Source organism: Pseudophryne corroboree, chromosome 9 (genome assembly GCF_028390025.1).
Source record: "Pseudophryne corroboree isolate aPseCor3 chromosome 9, aPseCor3.hap2, whole genome shotgun sequence".
Taxonomy (NCBI): domain Eukaryota; kingdom Metazoa; phylum Chordata; class Amphibia; order Anura; family Myobatrachidae; genus Pseudophryne; species Pseudophryne corroboree.
In genome coordinates, this window is record NC_086452.1 from 236948604 (window position 1) to 236965661 (window position 17058).

General features: G+C 40.1%; 1 protein-coding gene across 2 annotated transcripts in view; it reads left to right on the forward strand.

Moving 5' to 3' along the window:
• The first annotated feature begins 3079 nt into the window (after positions 1-3079).
• Positions 3080-17058, forward strand: part of LOC134957937 (potassium channel subfamily T member 2) — a 1656739-nt gene continuing 1642760 nt past the window's right edge. For both annotated transcript variants that reach the window (XM_063940188.1, XM_063940189.1), the window contains exon 1: positions 3080-3331. In XM_063940188.1, the coding sequence (XP_063796258.1) occupies positions 3237-3331 (95 nt within the window). In that variant the 5' untranslated portion in view covers positions 3080-3236. The remainder of the gene's footprint in view (positions 3332-17058) is intronic.

Sequence of the window (17058 nt, forward strand, 5' to 3'; positions counted from 1 at the left end):
AACCAAAACACAAAACCCGAAAAATGTCCGGTGCACATCACTACTTTATATAAACACAGATAGACCATTATGTTCATTTAGCCCCCTAGGTGAAAGCGTATCCAAATGGAAAATCCATTTGGATTCTGCTTTCTTCATTAGCAGTCCCCGGTCACTTCCCCTTTTAAGTGGGGGAATATGATCAATAATGCGATGGCATAGAACTGATTTTGAATGATGTGCTGTAAAAAAATGGCTGGCCACTGGTTGGTCACTATGGTCAGAATTAAGGGCTGATCTAAGCGCATGTTCATGATCAGCCATTCTTTCCTTCACCATGCATTCGGTCATGCCGATGTAATGCAAGCCGCAACGACAACTGAGTAAGTACGCTACAAATTTACTGGTACAGGTGACACGATGACAAATTTTGTACTTCTTTCTTGAATAACGGTGACAGAATAAATCTTCAACCAGCATGTGGCTACAAGTTATGCAGCCCAAACATAGGTAGCAACCGGGGCATTGTGGGATAAGAAACCAAGGGTTAGTAATATCTCTATTTTTTACCGGGGAGACCACATTGGTTTTGACAACCATATTCCGAATGTTTTTGCAGCATCTATAAGCTGGCATAGTGTGGGACCTAGACAGACAGCTTCATTGTTTGTCCCTCTGTACTATCGGTCAAAAGGTTTTATTGATTTGAGAAATATTTTTACTGTGTACATTAAAACGATTAACTCAAACCATTCTATCTTTTTTATCACTCTGCTTGACCCCTTGAAGGATCCGAGAGCGTGGGGTCCTCATGACTTTGTTTTTATTTTATTCAGGTCAGTAAGTTGATAACCTCTTTGTAGGAATTTATCTACCATTTTATCAAGGGCCAATGATAACTTGTTTTCATCACTAAGTATCCATCTGAACCGCAACATCTGCGAAAACGGTAGTCCCCTATGTAATGGTAAGGGATGATGACTTGAATCAAGTAGCAGATTGTTACCATCAGTACTTTTAGTGTATAAATCGGTTGTTGTCTTCCCATACACGATCTCTATATGTACATCCAAAAAATTTACATAAGTTGAATCAATGTGGTCTTATCTTATCACATTGATTCAACTTATGTAAATTTGCACAAAGAGCCGTGAGTGCCGCCGACTGGAGTAGTATATATATATATATATATATATAAAAACAATTAGAATGCGCAATGTAACCTGTTCCCAGTCAGTTCAATAGTCCAATATAAGGGTAAGAGATGTATCGGTGCAGTCAAATCCCAGGAGTCGTCCCACCAGCTCAATACATGTAAAGAAAGCACAAATGGATGGCGCACAGGTGAGTATATTTAAAAGTTTTTACTGCAAAAAAGTATTCCACTCATATACATCATAATTTAAAATAACCGGCTTCACTCCAAACTCCAGTTTCGTCTCACTGGACTTCGTTCACTTCCCCTGACAAAATCCAGTGAGACGAAAACCGGTAGGGAGTTTGGAGCAGAGCAGTGGATTTATGATCTCCTTCCAGTGAGACAATTGCGGTATACCCGCTCATCCACACCCGGCGGTCGTCACCTCGGTCATGCTACTGAGCACGTTCCGGAGGCGCTGATGTGGACGATTGCTAGTGAAGCCGTTTATTTTAAATTATGATGTACACTATGTGAGTGGAATACTTTTTTGCAGTAAAAACTTTTAAACATACTCACATGTGCGCCATCCATTTGTGCTTTCTTTATATATAGATAGATATATATATTATATATATATATATAGATATATATATATACACACACATGTATAAATAAATATATACAGGTTGAGTATCCCATATCCAAAATGCTTTGGACCAGAAATATTTTGGATATCGGATTTTGCCGTATTTTGAAATAATTGCATACCATAATGAGATATCATGGTGATGGGACCCAAGTCTAAGCACAGAATGCATTTATGTTTCATATACACCTTATACACACAGCCTGAAGGTTATTTTAGCCAATATTTTTAATAACTTTGTGCATTAAACAAAGTGTGTGTACATACATACAATACATTTATGTTTCAAATACACCTTATACACACAGCCTGAAGGTCATTAAATACAATATTTTTAATAACTTTGTGTATTAAACAAAGTTTGTGTACAATGAGCCATCAGAAAACAAAGGTTTCACTATCTCAGTCCTACTCCAAAAATTCCGTATTTCGGACTATTCCATATTCCGGAATATTTGGATTTGGGCTACTCAACCTGTATATGTATACACACACACACACACACACACACACACATACACACACACACACACACACACACACACACAAATATATATATGTATAAATAAATATAAATAAATATATATATATATACACACACACACACATGTAAACACACATGCGTATATATATATATATATATATATATATTTTTATATACATACTTCAGTATATACGGCAAGAAGCAGTGTAATAGATCAATGTTTCACACTGTTTTCAGGATCACAGTAATAATATATATTAAACAAGGCTTGCTGCCATATTTATTGGACCCGAGTGCCACAGTTCAATGCTTTATATCCCTCTTTTAATGAGGGCACTGGGCACAGTTGTAGAGATTTACCTGGAGTGCTGTACTTTTCTGAGTTCTGACAGGCATGGTACTGTTGTTCAGACTACATGCAGTTATACCTGTTTCACTTGTCTGAGCCATATCTTTATTTTTTCTAAACTAGAAAGAGGTATAATACAGTATGCATATAAGATAGATTTACTCACTGAATACAGCCTAGACAGGTTATATAAATGTAAGCACAGATGCTAAACTAAAAATGTTTGAAGCAGAATAGAAATGATTACCATAGAATGAGAATGATACAGCTGTATATGTACCCTCAGTTATACTTCTTACATATTTACTTCAAATATGCAGTGTGATAAAGAGAAGCGTTCATTCAGCAGCATGCCACACAATGCTTGTTGTTTCTGTATGTGGTCCATTTCACATCTTACTAAGAGCTTCTGAGTGGCATATGAGATGAGCAGAGGCGTTTCTGATCAGCACGCTGAGGATGCTTTATGTGTATAGGGCTTCCAATCCTGAACACTGTCTCTGTCAGCAAGGTAAAGCTGCAAAGTGATCAAACTCAACATCCAGGCTGCCTGCTACACTGCAACCTGCATTCACTGTTCAAGCATCCAGGAGACTCCAGAGACAATCACTCGTGCTGCACTCTATGAATAAGAAGGATGGTAGATTTAGACAGTGAGGTCCCTCCACTACCACCTAGGTACAGGTTTCGGGATTTGCTTCTTGGGGACCAAGCTTGGCAAAATGATGACAGGTAAAGAATCATTTTCATTATGTATGCTGGTTTGTCATATAAGAGTAGCAACAACTTAAGTTCTTGCATTTAGAAGCAAATTTCCTAGCAACAGCTGCGTTTGTTCATTTACAGTAAATTAGAAATGATGTGTTGAGTATTTTTCTCCCTAGTAGGTTTGCACGGTGTACTGTACAGCACAACACTTTCCACATGCTCTCAGAAGCTCTTGATTGTGCACATTCTGCATAGAATTCCATATGACTACTTTATTTTCTAGTACAGATGCTTTCTGACACACAAGATTGAAAAAGCTTGTCAAACCATGGGCAGTAGTAATACATTTGAATATACAGTATACCCTCATACACATACATTTTATCTGAAAATATTAATGTGTACAAATAACTTACTCTAAACACATTTCAGAAATGAAGATAAGAAAATAATTGACCCCCTCCCCACCCCCACCATTTCCCTTTATTTCTCTGCATATTATTCATTCTTAAACTGTGATCACTATGCTATCATGGACTGAAATCTCAAGGTAGAATATCAGCGGAAAGTAGATGATAATTGATAATATGACACCACAGAGTCTGTGTCAAATGGAGTAACTTTTACTTGTTTTCTAATTTGGAAACAATTTGATGATTTTGGTTATTGTGTACTATAAGCAGTGTAAAAAAACATGATTCTTTTCACAGTAAGTTGAGACATTGAACTATCTCATGCTAGTAATACTCTGTTTTATATATTCTAAATGTAGTATAATTTAGAAAATCCTATATTGAATCATCTGTCTGTATTTAAACGGTATCCGGGTGGTAGATTAGGTCGACAGTCAATAGGTCGACCATTACTGGTTAACATTGACATGGTCGACACAGGAAAAATGTTGCCACATTAAAATGGTCGGCACGGGACAGGTCGACACATGAAAAGGTCGACATAACATTTAAAAAAAATGAATTTTAACTTAATCATACTTTACCATCCACATGGACTACGACTGGGAATAGTAACCTGTGCTGAGCGCAACGGCAGTGGAGCGTGGTACCTTGCCCACAGCATGCATATCGACCTTTTTATGTGTCAACTATTTTAATGTCAACCATTTTCCTGTGTCGACCATGTCAATGTCAACCAATATTGGTCGGCCTATTGACTGTCGAACTAATCCAATGTTCCATAACCATATAAACATAGGTACCATTTTATTATTTGCATATATTCAGAGGAAGATTACAAGGCTTATTCATCAAATAGTGTGATGTGCAAAAAAGTTATTTAATCCATCGCAATCAATCATATTTTTTACTTTATTCTCTAAATCAGAGGTGCACAGTGTACGGGGTCCTACAATATGTTTAAGGGATCATCTGATTTTCAGATATATGATAGTTTGTAGGTAACTGCCCCATTGGGGATTACTGAACAATGGAATAACACTTCAAAAACAGGATAATCACCATTACTCAACATTGCATTAAAAATATCCCACCTAGTATCTGATTAGTTACTATGTGTTACACCACATCTGTATTAATACTAGACTTTATAAAGTATGAATCAATGTATTAAGATGTATCTTGTGTCATCCTTGAGATTCTACTGAAGTCAGTGTGTACCTATAATCTCACAAGAGGCAGAAATAAGTAAAAAAATAATCAATTTCATGTTGGTCTACACTTTTATGTTGCAAATAGAAAATTTAAAGTGTTTTTTTTGTCATTGCAAAAGTTTTACACTTAAGGCAAAATTGCTTTGGTGTAGTGACTATCCAAACGGTAATGGTCACATGCCTCCTTCTGTGTCAGTAACTCTGCGAACAGCACGTGTTCATCTATCTATCTATCTATCTATCTATCTATCTATCTATCTATCTATCTATCTATCGTGTATATCTATCTATATATATATATAAGGCAAAAAAGGAGACTAACTCACTGATTGACTCATCACGAAATCTCTTAAACCACAAGACCTACAATCTTGAAACATGGCAGGTAGCTTCTCCTTAGGTCCCAGGTGCTTGCTAAGAACCAGTTTTACAAAGGTCACTGCCCATCCATGGAAATCACCAAAAATGGATGTGTGTATGTATGTATGTATGTATGTATGTATGTATGTATGTATGTGTATATGTATGTTCCAGCATAATGCTGGAATGCCTGCAGCAATTTATACCAAACTTGGAACACATATGACTTACAATATGGGAACAAACACTGTGGGGGTAAGACACCCCTAGCTCCCCTAAGGGTGGGACATCAGCACAGAGTATATCAGTGGACAGCATAACTCTGGAAGGCATGGAGCAATTTACACCAAACTTGCTACACATATGACTTACAATCTGGGAACAAAAACTGTGGGGGTAAGACACTCCTAGCACCCATAGGGGTTGGACAGCAGCACAGAGTATTTCAGGAGACAGCATAACTCCAGAGTGCATGGACCAATTTACACCACACTTGGTACACATATGACTTACAATCTGGAAACAAAAACTGTGGGGGTAAGACACTCCTAGCACCCATAGGGGTGTGGCAGCAGCACCGAGTATTTCAGTAGACTGCATAACTCCAGAATGCCTGGTGCAATTTACACCAAACTTGGTACACATATGATTTACAATCTGGGAACAAACACTGTAGGGCAAATACACCCCTAGAACCCCTAGGGGTGGGCCATCAGCACAGACTATATCAGGACATGCATGATATGTCAGTGATGACAGGGCATCATGTGACAGTGGCAGTGACATGATGTGAGGAGGGGAATGGAGGTAGCAGGAAGCCACACGCTGAGAGTTATATAGTGGGAGGAGCAGGGTCCCCAGCAGCAAAGAGTATATTAGGAGATTAGGAGTCAGACAGGACAGGGCTGCATGTGACAGGGGCAGTGACATGATGTCAGGAGGGTAATGGAGGCAATAAGAAGCCACAGACTGAGAGTTGTATTGGATGAAGAGCAGGGTCCCTTGGGGGACCTAAAAGCGGTTTGGCCACTACACGAAGTGGGTCAGTGAAGCAAGATATGCCTATATACTAGATATCTAATGAACATAAATTAACTAACAACTATAATCCTAATTTACCATCCTCATCCCGTAGTGAAGCACGGGTATTCAGATATATGTACAGTAGGTTTTGCACTTATTAAGTTTGTTCGCACTTATTAAGTTTGGGCACTCACTGAGGCTAGAGGAGAGAAAATTCCATACACAACATAGGAAAGGGTTCTTCACGGTAAGGGCAATAAAGATTTGGAATTTCCTGCCAGAACAGGTAAAAATGGCGGACTCTGTAAAGAAATTTAAAAACGAGTTGGACAAATTTCTAATTGGAAAAAGTATCCATGGCTATAGCTCTTTACATAGTGACATTATATATCTGGGATTGGTAAGAACCATAGTTGTCAATTGATACTATTCTGCAACTTCAGCATGTGCATTATAATATGCACAGCTTAGCACAGAATACAGGTTGAACCCGATGGCCATTTTGCCTCTTTTCAACCTCACTAACTATGTAACTATGTATTTTTATATACTTTTTCACTTTTATGCTTTCTATACATGTATCTTGAATACTTTTATGCAATATTAGGCGCTTGTATCCATATATTTATTTTTTATATATATATATATATATATATATATCCTATAGATTGTAAGCTTGCGAGCAGGGCCTTCCTACCTCTATGACTGTTATCACCCAGTTTGTTATTGTTATTTCAAATTGTAAAGCGCAACGAAATTTGCTGCGCTATATAAGAAACTGTTAATAAATAAAAAATAAAAATAAATAAATAAATATATATATATATATATATATATAATAAATATGTATGTGTGAGTGTGTGTGTGGGGTGTTTGTGTGTATATACTGTGTATGTATGTATATATATATATATATATATATGTATTAGTGATGAGCGGATTCGGTTTTACTCGGTTTTACTCGGTTTTACTCGGTTCTCAAAACGGCATCTTATTGGCTCACGGATGTCACGTGTTTTGGATAGCCAATAAGATGCCGTTTTGAGAACCGAGTAAAACCGAGTAAAACCGAGTAAAACCGAACCTCGCTCATCACTAATATGTATATATATATATATGAGTAAATAATGGACCTGTCAACTCATCTGCTCACTCCGCCCCTTCCACTCCCCATCACCTCCAGTTCTGCCCAAGCCCTACCCATCATACTTACTTCACCCATTCCCAGTCCTCCTCAGTACCGTAGTTAAGGCATGGTGCGTGTTGCGATGACAGCTGAGGAATGCACCATGCACGTTAAAATGCTTTTGCTTGATTACCTAATTATGATCAGGGAATGATTTTATATATATTAATATATTGGGCCGGAGATAATGAAGTCCGAGTTGGCCGGAGGTGTGGGTTCCTGAGTGAACTTAGACTTTTTTAAAGCGGCAATCATTTGCAAGGCATGATTTTGCCTCATTCATGATTGCCCCTTTAAAAAAAATGTCAGAGTATGGCCGGGAACCAGCACTTCCGGCCAAATCGGACTTCATTACATTCGGCCCAATATGTGTGAGTGTATATCATATGTATGTGGGTGTGTTTTTAGATTCCTATTTATTTTTATGAATATTGTTTTATCTTTCTGTACAACTAATTGTGTGCTTTTCTACTTTCTCCTACCATAACACCATATAAAAATGGAGTTAAGTTTTGGTGAAAAGTTTGGAGACGTTTTTCTCTTCTTCATATATAGCATACATGATCATCCTCCATTGAGACCTATGGGGGTTGCAATACTAAGCAAAGAGAGAAGAAAACTGTTGAAATCATCAATTTATCTTTACATAGGGAGAAGTGAGAAAAAATATGTCTAATATCCAGCTAAAGTGCTGGAGAAAAGACATTTATATGTTTTCTAAATAGGGTCTTAAGATTTTTCGATATTTCCAAGTAAATGTACTATACTGTAAGTAATTCTGTAAAATAATTTGGATAAAGATTACAAACTCAATTAACAAAAACCAAGTCTAATCACTTACCACCCCTTATTTGCCTTTATGTCTAAGGCAGAGGTTCTCAAACTGTGTGCAGTGGCTCCCTGGGGTGCTGCGGGACACTAGCAGGAGTGCCTCAGGTTGGTGGTCCAGGACCAATTCAAACTATTTATTGTCAATGTAATAGGCAAAACTAGTGCTTGTGGCTGTTATGTGGACAAACAGAAGCAGATCTTGTACCTCAACACTTAATTGAACCTAAGCATGACATATAAACATAATTTACTTCATTTTTTTTTTTAAACTAAATTCTCAATAAGAAACTTTTGGCCTAGGGGTGCCATGAGAAAAATTCTGGTACTCTCTAGGGCTCCGTGATTCAAAAAAGTTTGGGAACCACTGGTCTAAGGGAAGGAGGTAGTATTAAATTTCTTAATGAGAATGCCTTGTCTCTCAAAATGGTTATTACAGTTAATCAATTTACTGTACAGTTCATCTCTTTTCCTCAGGAGTTTAATAAACAACTTATTCATTTATTCAAAAATTAAATGTATAGTAATGCATTATTATTTTACACTAGTCATTCAAGGTTATGGGGTAAAGTTCCATTGAGTCTGTTTGGTGTTTTAAAGTGTTTATTTGCCTTTTAAATGATTGCTCCTTTAAAACATTTGTCAGACCTGCTGAAAACTCGCCAATGCAAGCATGGCACAGGCTATTAAATTGAAACCTATATTGTAACATTTATAAACAGTCAGACACTGCTGGTATAAGGTGGGAGTGATGAAGTACTAGGAGAACATTTTCCCCCAATATTTTATTCTTCTTTTTTATAATTATACTATAAAAATAAGAAAATGTGTCAAGACAATTTGTACTGATGTGTGGATTATTTGCATATTCTGATCATTAAAGCTCTCAGTGATTGCACATTTAGAATTTTGATATGATATAGTTTGTCGGTGCACATACTGTATCTCAACTTTGCTTATGTAAAGTACAGATTGTTCCATGTGGAGGCTAAATCATTTATCTCATCATTATTGCATCAAGCCTATTTAGCAAAACTGCATGGGCTTTGTTAGTTTATGAGTTTACAGGAAATAATTTAAAGATATGTAGAGTATAACATTAGGTAAATTGTAACAATGTAAAAAGCTTTCTTTAAGGAGTTACTGTAGTACCATCATTTAAATTAAAACAATTCACTGCAAAACAGGTCACCTACTCGAAAATTAGCAATCTGTGTGCAGTCGCTCAGGGTCACACACATTTCTATAGGTAGTTTCAAAAAGTCTTGTTTTCAGGAAGCAATCAATAAACACTTGCCACAATAAGCCTGCAGCAGATTTTTATGTATTAGTAAATTGTATTTCTGTATACTTTTAGGTATATAACAATATATTCTCTCCCCTAGCACAGATATTGGTCTGTCACATGTAACCAACAAATATAACTTTCTACTCAAAGATCTCTGTTGTTCCAACCAAGACCTTTCACTTTTAGGGTAATATGTATCAAAGATTGGAGAGAGATAAAGTAGAGAGAGATAAAGTACCAAAAATCAGCTCCCAACCAGTGCTATCATCCGAAATTGTGGAGCCAGGGAATGGCAAAATAGGCAGCTGCCTCCACCCCCTCGGAATATAGGAAATGGGATAGAGGAGGAATAGTGGCAGACATAAGAGAGAGGAGGAATTGGAAGAGATATGAGAGAAAGAGGAGGAATAGGGGAAGGTTGAAGAGAGAGAGAGGAGGAATAGGAGAGATGGAAGACAGAGAAGAGGAATAGAGGAAATGGGAGATAGAGAGGAGGAATAGTGGAGATGGGAGGAAGAGAGGAGAAATAGGGGAAAATGGAAGAGAGAGAGAGATAAGAGAGAAAGGAAAAGGGGGAGACATGAGAGAGTGGAGGAATGGGGGAAATGGGAGAAAGAGAGTGGAGGAATAGTGGCAGATGGGAGAGAGAAAGAATAGGGGCAGTTGGGAGAGACAGAGGAGGAATGGTGCAGACGAGAGAGAGAGAGAGAGAAAGAGAGGAGGAATGGGGTAGTCACAAGTGGAGGAATAGGGAGAAACAAAAGAGAGGGAGAGGAAGAATAGGTGGAAATATGAGAGAGACATAGAGAGAGAGAGAGAGAGAGAGAGAAAGAGGAGTAATAGTGGGAGATAGGAGGAAGACATGAGATATAAGGGGAATGGGGTTGAGAGAGTGAGAGAGAGAGAGAGAATGAGATAGATGGAAATAGGGGGAGAAGGGAGAGTGAGAGAGAGAGAGAGAGAGAGAGAGAGAGAGAGAGAGGAAGAATAGGTAGAAATGGGAGAGAGTTGTGTGAAGAGTGGCAGATTGGAGAGAGAGGTAGAATAGGGGGAGATGGGAGAGAGAGAGGAGGAATAATAATGAATCCAGGAGAGACAGGAGGAATAGGGGAAGGCAGGAGAGAGAGGGGAGGAATAGGGGCAGATGAGAGAGAGAGGAGGAATGGGAGAGATTGGAGAGAGGAGTAATAGAGGGAAGTGGGAGAGAGAGGAAGAATAGGGGAGACTGGAGGAAAAGTGGAGAAATAAGAAGAAATGAAGGGGAATAGGGGGAGATGGGAGAAAGAGAGGAGGAATGGGGGGAAATGGGAGAGAGAGGGGATGAATAGGGGCAGACGGGAGAGATAGGAGGAATACGGAAAGACAGGAGGAATAGGGGGACATGAGAGAGAGAGAGAGAGAGAGAGAGAGATGGGGAAATGGAAGAGGGAGAGAATAGGTGCAGATGAAAGAGGGAGGAGTAATTGGGGCAGATGGAAGAAAGAAAGGAGGAACAGGGGCGGATGGAAGAGGGAGAGGAGGAGGAATGGAGAGGTGGGAGAGAGGAGGAATACTGAAAATACAAAGATAGTAGACCACTGCGCTCACTGCGGCTGCAGTTATATAGAACCCTGGTGTCACTCAACACCATATACCGTGAACATAAACAAACAAAGGGAACTACCCAACTGCGCACAGCTAAGGATGATTCATTTAAATGTTTAAAGTTTTTTTTGAAAAAATGCGTCTGTTTGAATAATGAAGAGGGGAATGTTGTTCAGTCTTCTCCTTCTCTTCCTTTTCTCTTTTTCTAACTCCGATGGATCTCTTTCATGGTGTCACAGCGTGGGAGATACCGGGGGAAAGAATATCCCAATTAATGAGTATATCGCATGGATTACTTGTAAAAGATACCTTTACGGGTGTACTAAACATACTTGGCGTGTGAGTACGGTATGCCAGTTTATTTCTACTGGCTACCAGTATAATTAATTGGATAAAATCAATTGCGATATACTCATTAATTGGGATATTCTTTCCCCCGGTATCTCCCACGCTGTGACACCATTTGGTGAGAATTTGAAAGAACACGAATAACAAACCATCCAGCTGGGAGAAGTTTCGGGTCCATAAAGAAACCTTTATACGTGTGAAATCCTCCGTATTAGACGTGAGTACGGTACGAACCATCTTGTTGAACTATACAATCCAGAATCCCCTGAAATTTAGGACCTACTACACAATATTGCTCTTTTCACTGTTTTTGAGGGACATTTGGCGAAATTGAAAGAGATCCATCGGAGTTAGAAAAAGAGAAAAGGAAGAGAAGGAGAAGACTGAACAACATTCCCCTCTTCATTATTCAAACAGACGTATTTTTTCAAAAAAAACTTTAAACATTTAAATGAATCATCCTTAGCTGTGCGCAGTTGGGTAGTTCCCTTTGTTTGTTTATGTTCAGAGGAGGAATACTGTCAAATGGGAGAGAGAGAGAAGAAGTATAGGAGGAGATGGGAGAGAGAGAGGCAGACAAGGGTGAGATGGGAAAAAGACAGGAGGAGTGGTGCAGATGGGAGATAGAGGAGAAATATGGGGTGAGGATAGAGACAGAAGGGGGGAAATAACAGGATTAGATTGCCCCACCATATACCACATAGAGCCCCCTAAATTATGTCTCAGTGCCACTCAGTATGCTATATAGTATATGGCTTTTCCATAATGCCACAAAGAGCCCCCCATATTAATATTATGTCTTCATATTGACCCTAGTTTGCCACGAATAGCTCCCATATTACTATTATCCCAATACCCCCAGTATGCCACAAAGAGCCCCTCATATTAATATTGTCTTGATGCCACCCAATTTGCCACATATTACCCCTAGTATGCCATACATAGCTCTCATATTAATATTATCCCAATACCCCCCAGTATGCCACACAGAGCACACCATATTAATTATGACCCCATGCCCCCCATATGCCACATATTGCCTGTCCAGTATGCTACACAGAGCACCCTGTATTATTGCCTCCAGTATGCTACAGGACCTCACTTATTAATATTATCCAATTTCCCCACAATATGCCACAAAGAGTCCCCCCCTCCTTTTTTTATTATCCAAGTGCTCTCCAGTGTGCCACATATTGCTCCCCCCATGTATGCCACAGAGAGCCCCTAACTGATTTGTTACCTTTTGTGGAGGTCTATGTAATGGTTTGCATTACTGCCTCACAGCACTGAGGAAATGGGTTTGATTCCCACTATGTCCCTAACTGTGGAGTTTGTATAATCTCCCCGTGCTTGTGTAGGTTTCCTCTAGGTACTCTGGTTTCCTCCCACACTTCAAAAATATACTGGAAGGTTAATTGACTACCTATGAAAATTAAACCTAGTGTCCATGTACATGTGTTTAGGGCAGACTTAGTAGGCCAAGTGTTTCTTATCTGCTGTAAAATTCTATGTTCTATGGCCCTCATTCCGACCCAATCACATGCTGCACTTCTTCGCAGAGGTGTGATCAGGTCTGGAATGCGCATGCGTGGCATGGGCGTTATGCACGCACGTCATTCCCCTGCGACATCCATCACTGGCAAACAATGCTGACAGCGAAGAAAGCGGTCGCAGCGGCGACCGCAAGAAGATTGACAGCAGGAAGGCGTTCCGGGGCATCAACTGACCGTTTGAAGCCATTTTTTTGGGGAATGGTAAGAAAAACACAGGCATGTCCAGGCGAACGGAGGGCGGATGTCTGACGTCAAAGCCGTGACCTGCATCGCTGTACCCATAGCACAGGGTAAGTATGTCCAGGGCTGGTCTTGTTTTGTCTGAAACAAGCGATCGCAGCCCTGCTATGCTAAAATACACTCCCCCATAGGCGGAGATTAGTTGATCGCACCAGCAGCAAAAAGTTGCTTGGTGCGATCAACTCGGAATTAGGGCCTATGTCTCTTACTTATCTTCAGGCATCTTGATGGGGTCTTCTGCTGCTGCTGATTGCATAGTTCTTACAGACATAGTGGCTCCCTAGTTCCTTAAACGTCACAATTATGACATAAATCATAAGGGTCTCAGGAGAACCGCTCTGTATGCTGCACTAGTCATTCAGCAGCAGCGCCATGGCAGCCACATGCGAGAACAGAAGTCACTGGGCTGATTGGTTGCTACTTTTTATTTTATCTCTCCCCAAGCTTTGATACATCTCCCCATTAGTCACTCCAGCCCCCCAACTAAATTACCATTGTTCCTTGAGCATACTTTTTCTCCTCAGTTTATTTTCTCATGTGCTTTCGTCTTTATTCCTCAGCTCTATCACGGTTGCACACACATGGTGAATTGGCTGGGTCTGGCCCAAGGAGTAAAATAATAGTGATAGTTACCACTTTACTATAAAGTGTTTACCAGAACAGATTCACTGAACAATTTTCAAAAATGACTATGAAAAATAACTTATTATCGTTGCAATGTGCAATGATAATAAATTATTTTTAATGGGGAAATGTTTTTTTACATTTTTAAAAAGGACCACTTAAAATGTCATAAAGGTGATTGTTTTCTCTCTTTCCACAAGAGTATATCTATAATTTTTATGAGTTTTATGATGTTTTATGGATGCATAATTTGAAAATCCTTACAAAAATGATCACAATTAGATTTAAGAACCTACTAAGGCCATTAAACATAATTGTTTTTTTATCCACTGTGAATGTTTGTGTCAAAACATTATTTAAATTAGGGCAAGCATATTATCAAATGGTGTTTATTAAAAATCCTGGAATTCAGCATTGGACTTTTTTCTGTTTATAAGATCTAGCATGTTTCTTATCTAGCATGAATTACAGATGCATTACAGAATACTGGCATGATGAAAATGCTATGGGGCCAATTCACCATCACTTAGTGGCCTGTCACACGTGGGAATGCTCATTTTTACATGTTTTATGTAACAGGCCCATTCATTATTAGAGGCCCTATAGGGATGCCTAATATTCAGCAAACTCCAAAAACGTAAAGTTTGCATGCAAGAACAAATAGCATCTTCAGATGGCGTTTGTTCCCAGAGACCTGCTCCTTCCCACGAGAAGGAGATCCAGGGTTGCAAAGAGGTATGTAATGCTGCAAATGAGGTAGCAGTGTTACTGATCTCAGGGACAGCGGCTTTTCAGAGCAGCTGTCTCCACTCCGGAACAATGCTTTGCCCCGTACAGTGTTCGATGATAAATACGTGATAAATGTGCTCACTACATTCTGTACTTTGGATACTCCAACCAAGTAATCAGTCAATCCAGCTATGTAGTACAATAGCACAATTTAAAACTTAAACTTTAAAACTTTAACAGAAAAGGTGCTACCATTTGGAACATGTTGTTACTAGTGATGTGCACCGGAAATTTTTCGGGTTTTGTGTTTTGGTTTTGGGTTCGGTTCCGCGGCCGTGTTTTGGGTTCGAACGCGTTTTGGCAAAACCTCACCGAATTTTTTTTGTCGGATTCGGGTGTGTTTTGGATTCGGGTGTTTTTTTCAAAAAACCCTAAAAAAACAGCTTAAATCATAGAATTTGGGGGTCATTTTGATCCCATAGTATTATTAACCTCAATAACCATAATTTCCACTCATTTTCAGTCTATTCTGAACACCTCACACCTCACAATATTATTTTTAGTCCTAAAATTTGCACCGAGGTAGACTAAGCTAAGCGACCCAAGTGGCCGACACAAACACCTGGCCCATCTAGGAGTGGCACTGCAGTGTCAGACAGGATGGCACTTGAAAAAAATATTTCCCAAACAGCACATGACGCAAAGAAAAAAAGAGGCGCACCAAGGTCGCTGTGTGACTAAGCTAAGCGACACAAGTGGCCGACACAAACACCTGGCCCATCTAGGAGTGGCACTGCAGTGTCACGCAGGATGGCCCTTCAAAAAAATACTCCCCAAACAGCACATGACGCAAAGAAAAATGAAAGAAAAAAGAGGTGCAAGATGGAATTGTCCTTGGGCCCTCCCACCCACCCTTATGTTGTATAAACAGGACATGCACACTTTAACGAACCCATCATTTCAGCGACAGGTTCTGCCACACGACTGTGACTGAAATGACTGGTTGGTTTGGGCCCCCACCAAAAAAGAAGCAATCAATATCTCCTTGCACAAACTGGCTCTACAGAGGCAAGATGTCCACCTCATCATCATCCTCCGATTCCTCACCCCTTTCACTGTGTACATCCCCCTCCTCACAGATTATTAATTCGTCCCCACTGGAATCCACCATCTCAGGTACCTGTGTACTTTCTGGAGGCAATTGCTGCTGGTGAATGTCTCAACGGAGGAATTGATTATAATTCATTTTGATGAACATCATCTTCTCCACATTTTCTGGAAGTAACCTCGTACGCCGATTGCTGACAAAGTGAGCGGCTGCACTAAACACTCTTTTGGAGTACACACTGGAGGGAGGGCAACTTAGGTAGAATAAAGCCAGTTTGTGCAAGGGCCTCCAAATTTCCTCTTTTTCCTGCCAGTATACGTACGGACTGTCTGACGTGCCTACTTGGATGCGGTCACTCATATAATCCTCCACCATTCTTTCAATGGTGAGAGAATCATATGCAGTGACAGTAGACGACATGTCAGTAATCGTTGGCAGGTCCTTCAGTCCGGACCAGATGTCAGCATCAGCAGTCGCTCCAGACTGCCCTGCATCACCGCCAGCGGATGGGCTCGGAATTCGTAGCCTTTTCCTCGCACCCCCAGTTGCGGGAGAATGTGAAGGAGGAGATGTTGACGGGTCGCGTTCCGCTTGACTTGACAATTTTCTCACCAGCAGGTCTTTGAACCTCTGCAGACTTGTGTCTGCCGGAAAGAGAGATCCAACGTAGGTTTTAAATCTAGGATCGAGCACGGTGGCCAAAATGTAGTGCTCTGATTTCAACAGATTGACCACCCGTGAATCCTGGTTAAGCGAATGAAGGGCTCCATCCACAAGTCCCACATGCCTAGCGGAATCGCTCTGTTTTAGCTCCTCCTTCAATGCCTCCAGCTTCTTCTGCAAAAGCCTGATGAGGGGAATAACCTGACTCAGGCTGGCAGTGTCTGAACTGACTTCACGTGTGGCAAGTTCAAAAGGTTGCAGAACCTTGCACAACGTTGAAATCATTCTCCACTGCACTTGAGACAGGTGCATTCCACCTTCTTTGCCTATATCGTGGGCAGATGTATAGGCTTGAATGGCCTTTTGCTGCTCCTCCTTCCTCTGAAGCATATAGAGGGTTGAATTCCACCTCGTTACCACCTCTTGCTTCAGATGATGGCAGGGCAGGTTCAGGTGTTTTTGGTGGTGCTCCAGTCTTCTGTACGCCGAAAGTGGCCCGCAATTCTTCTGGCCACCGACAGCATCTCTTGCACGCCCCTGTCGTTTTTTAAATAATTCTGCACCACCAAATTCAAGGTATGTGCAAAACA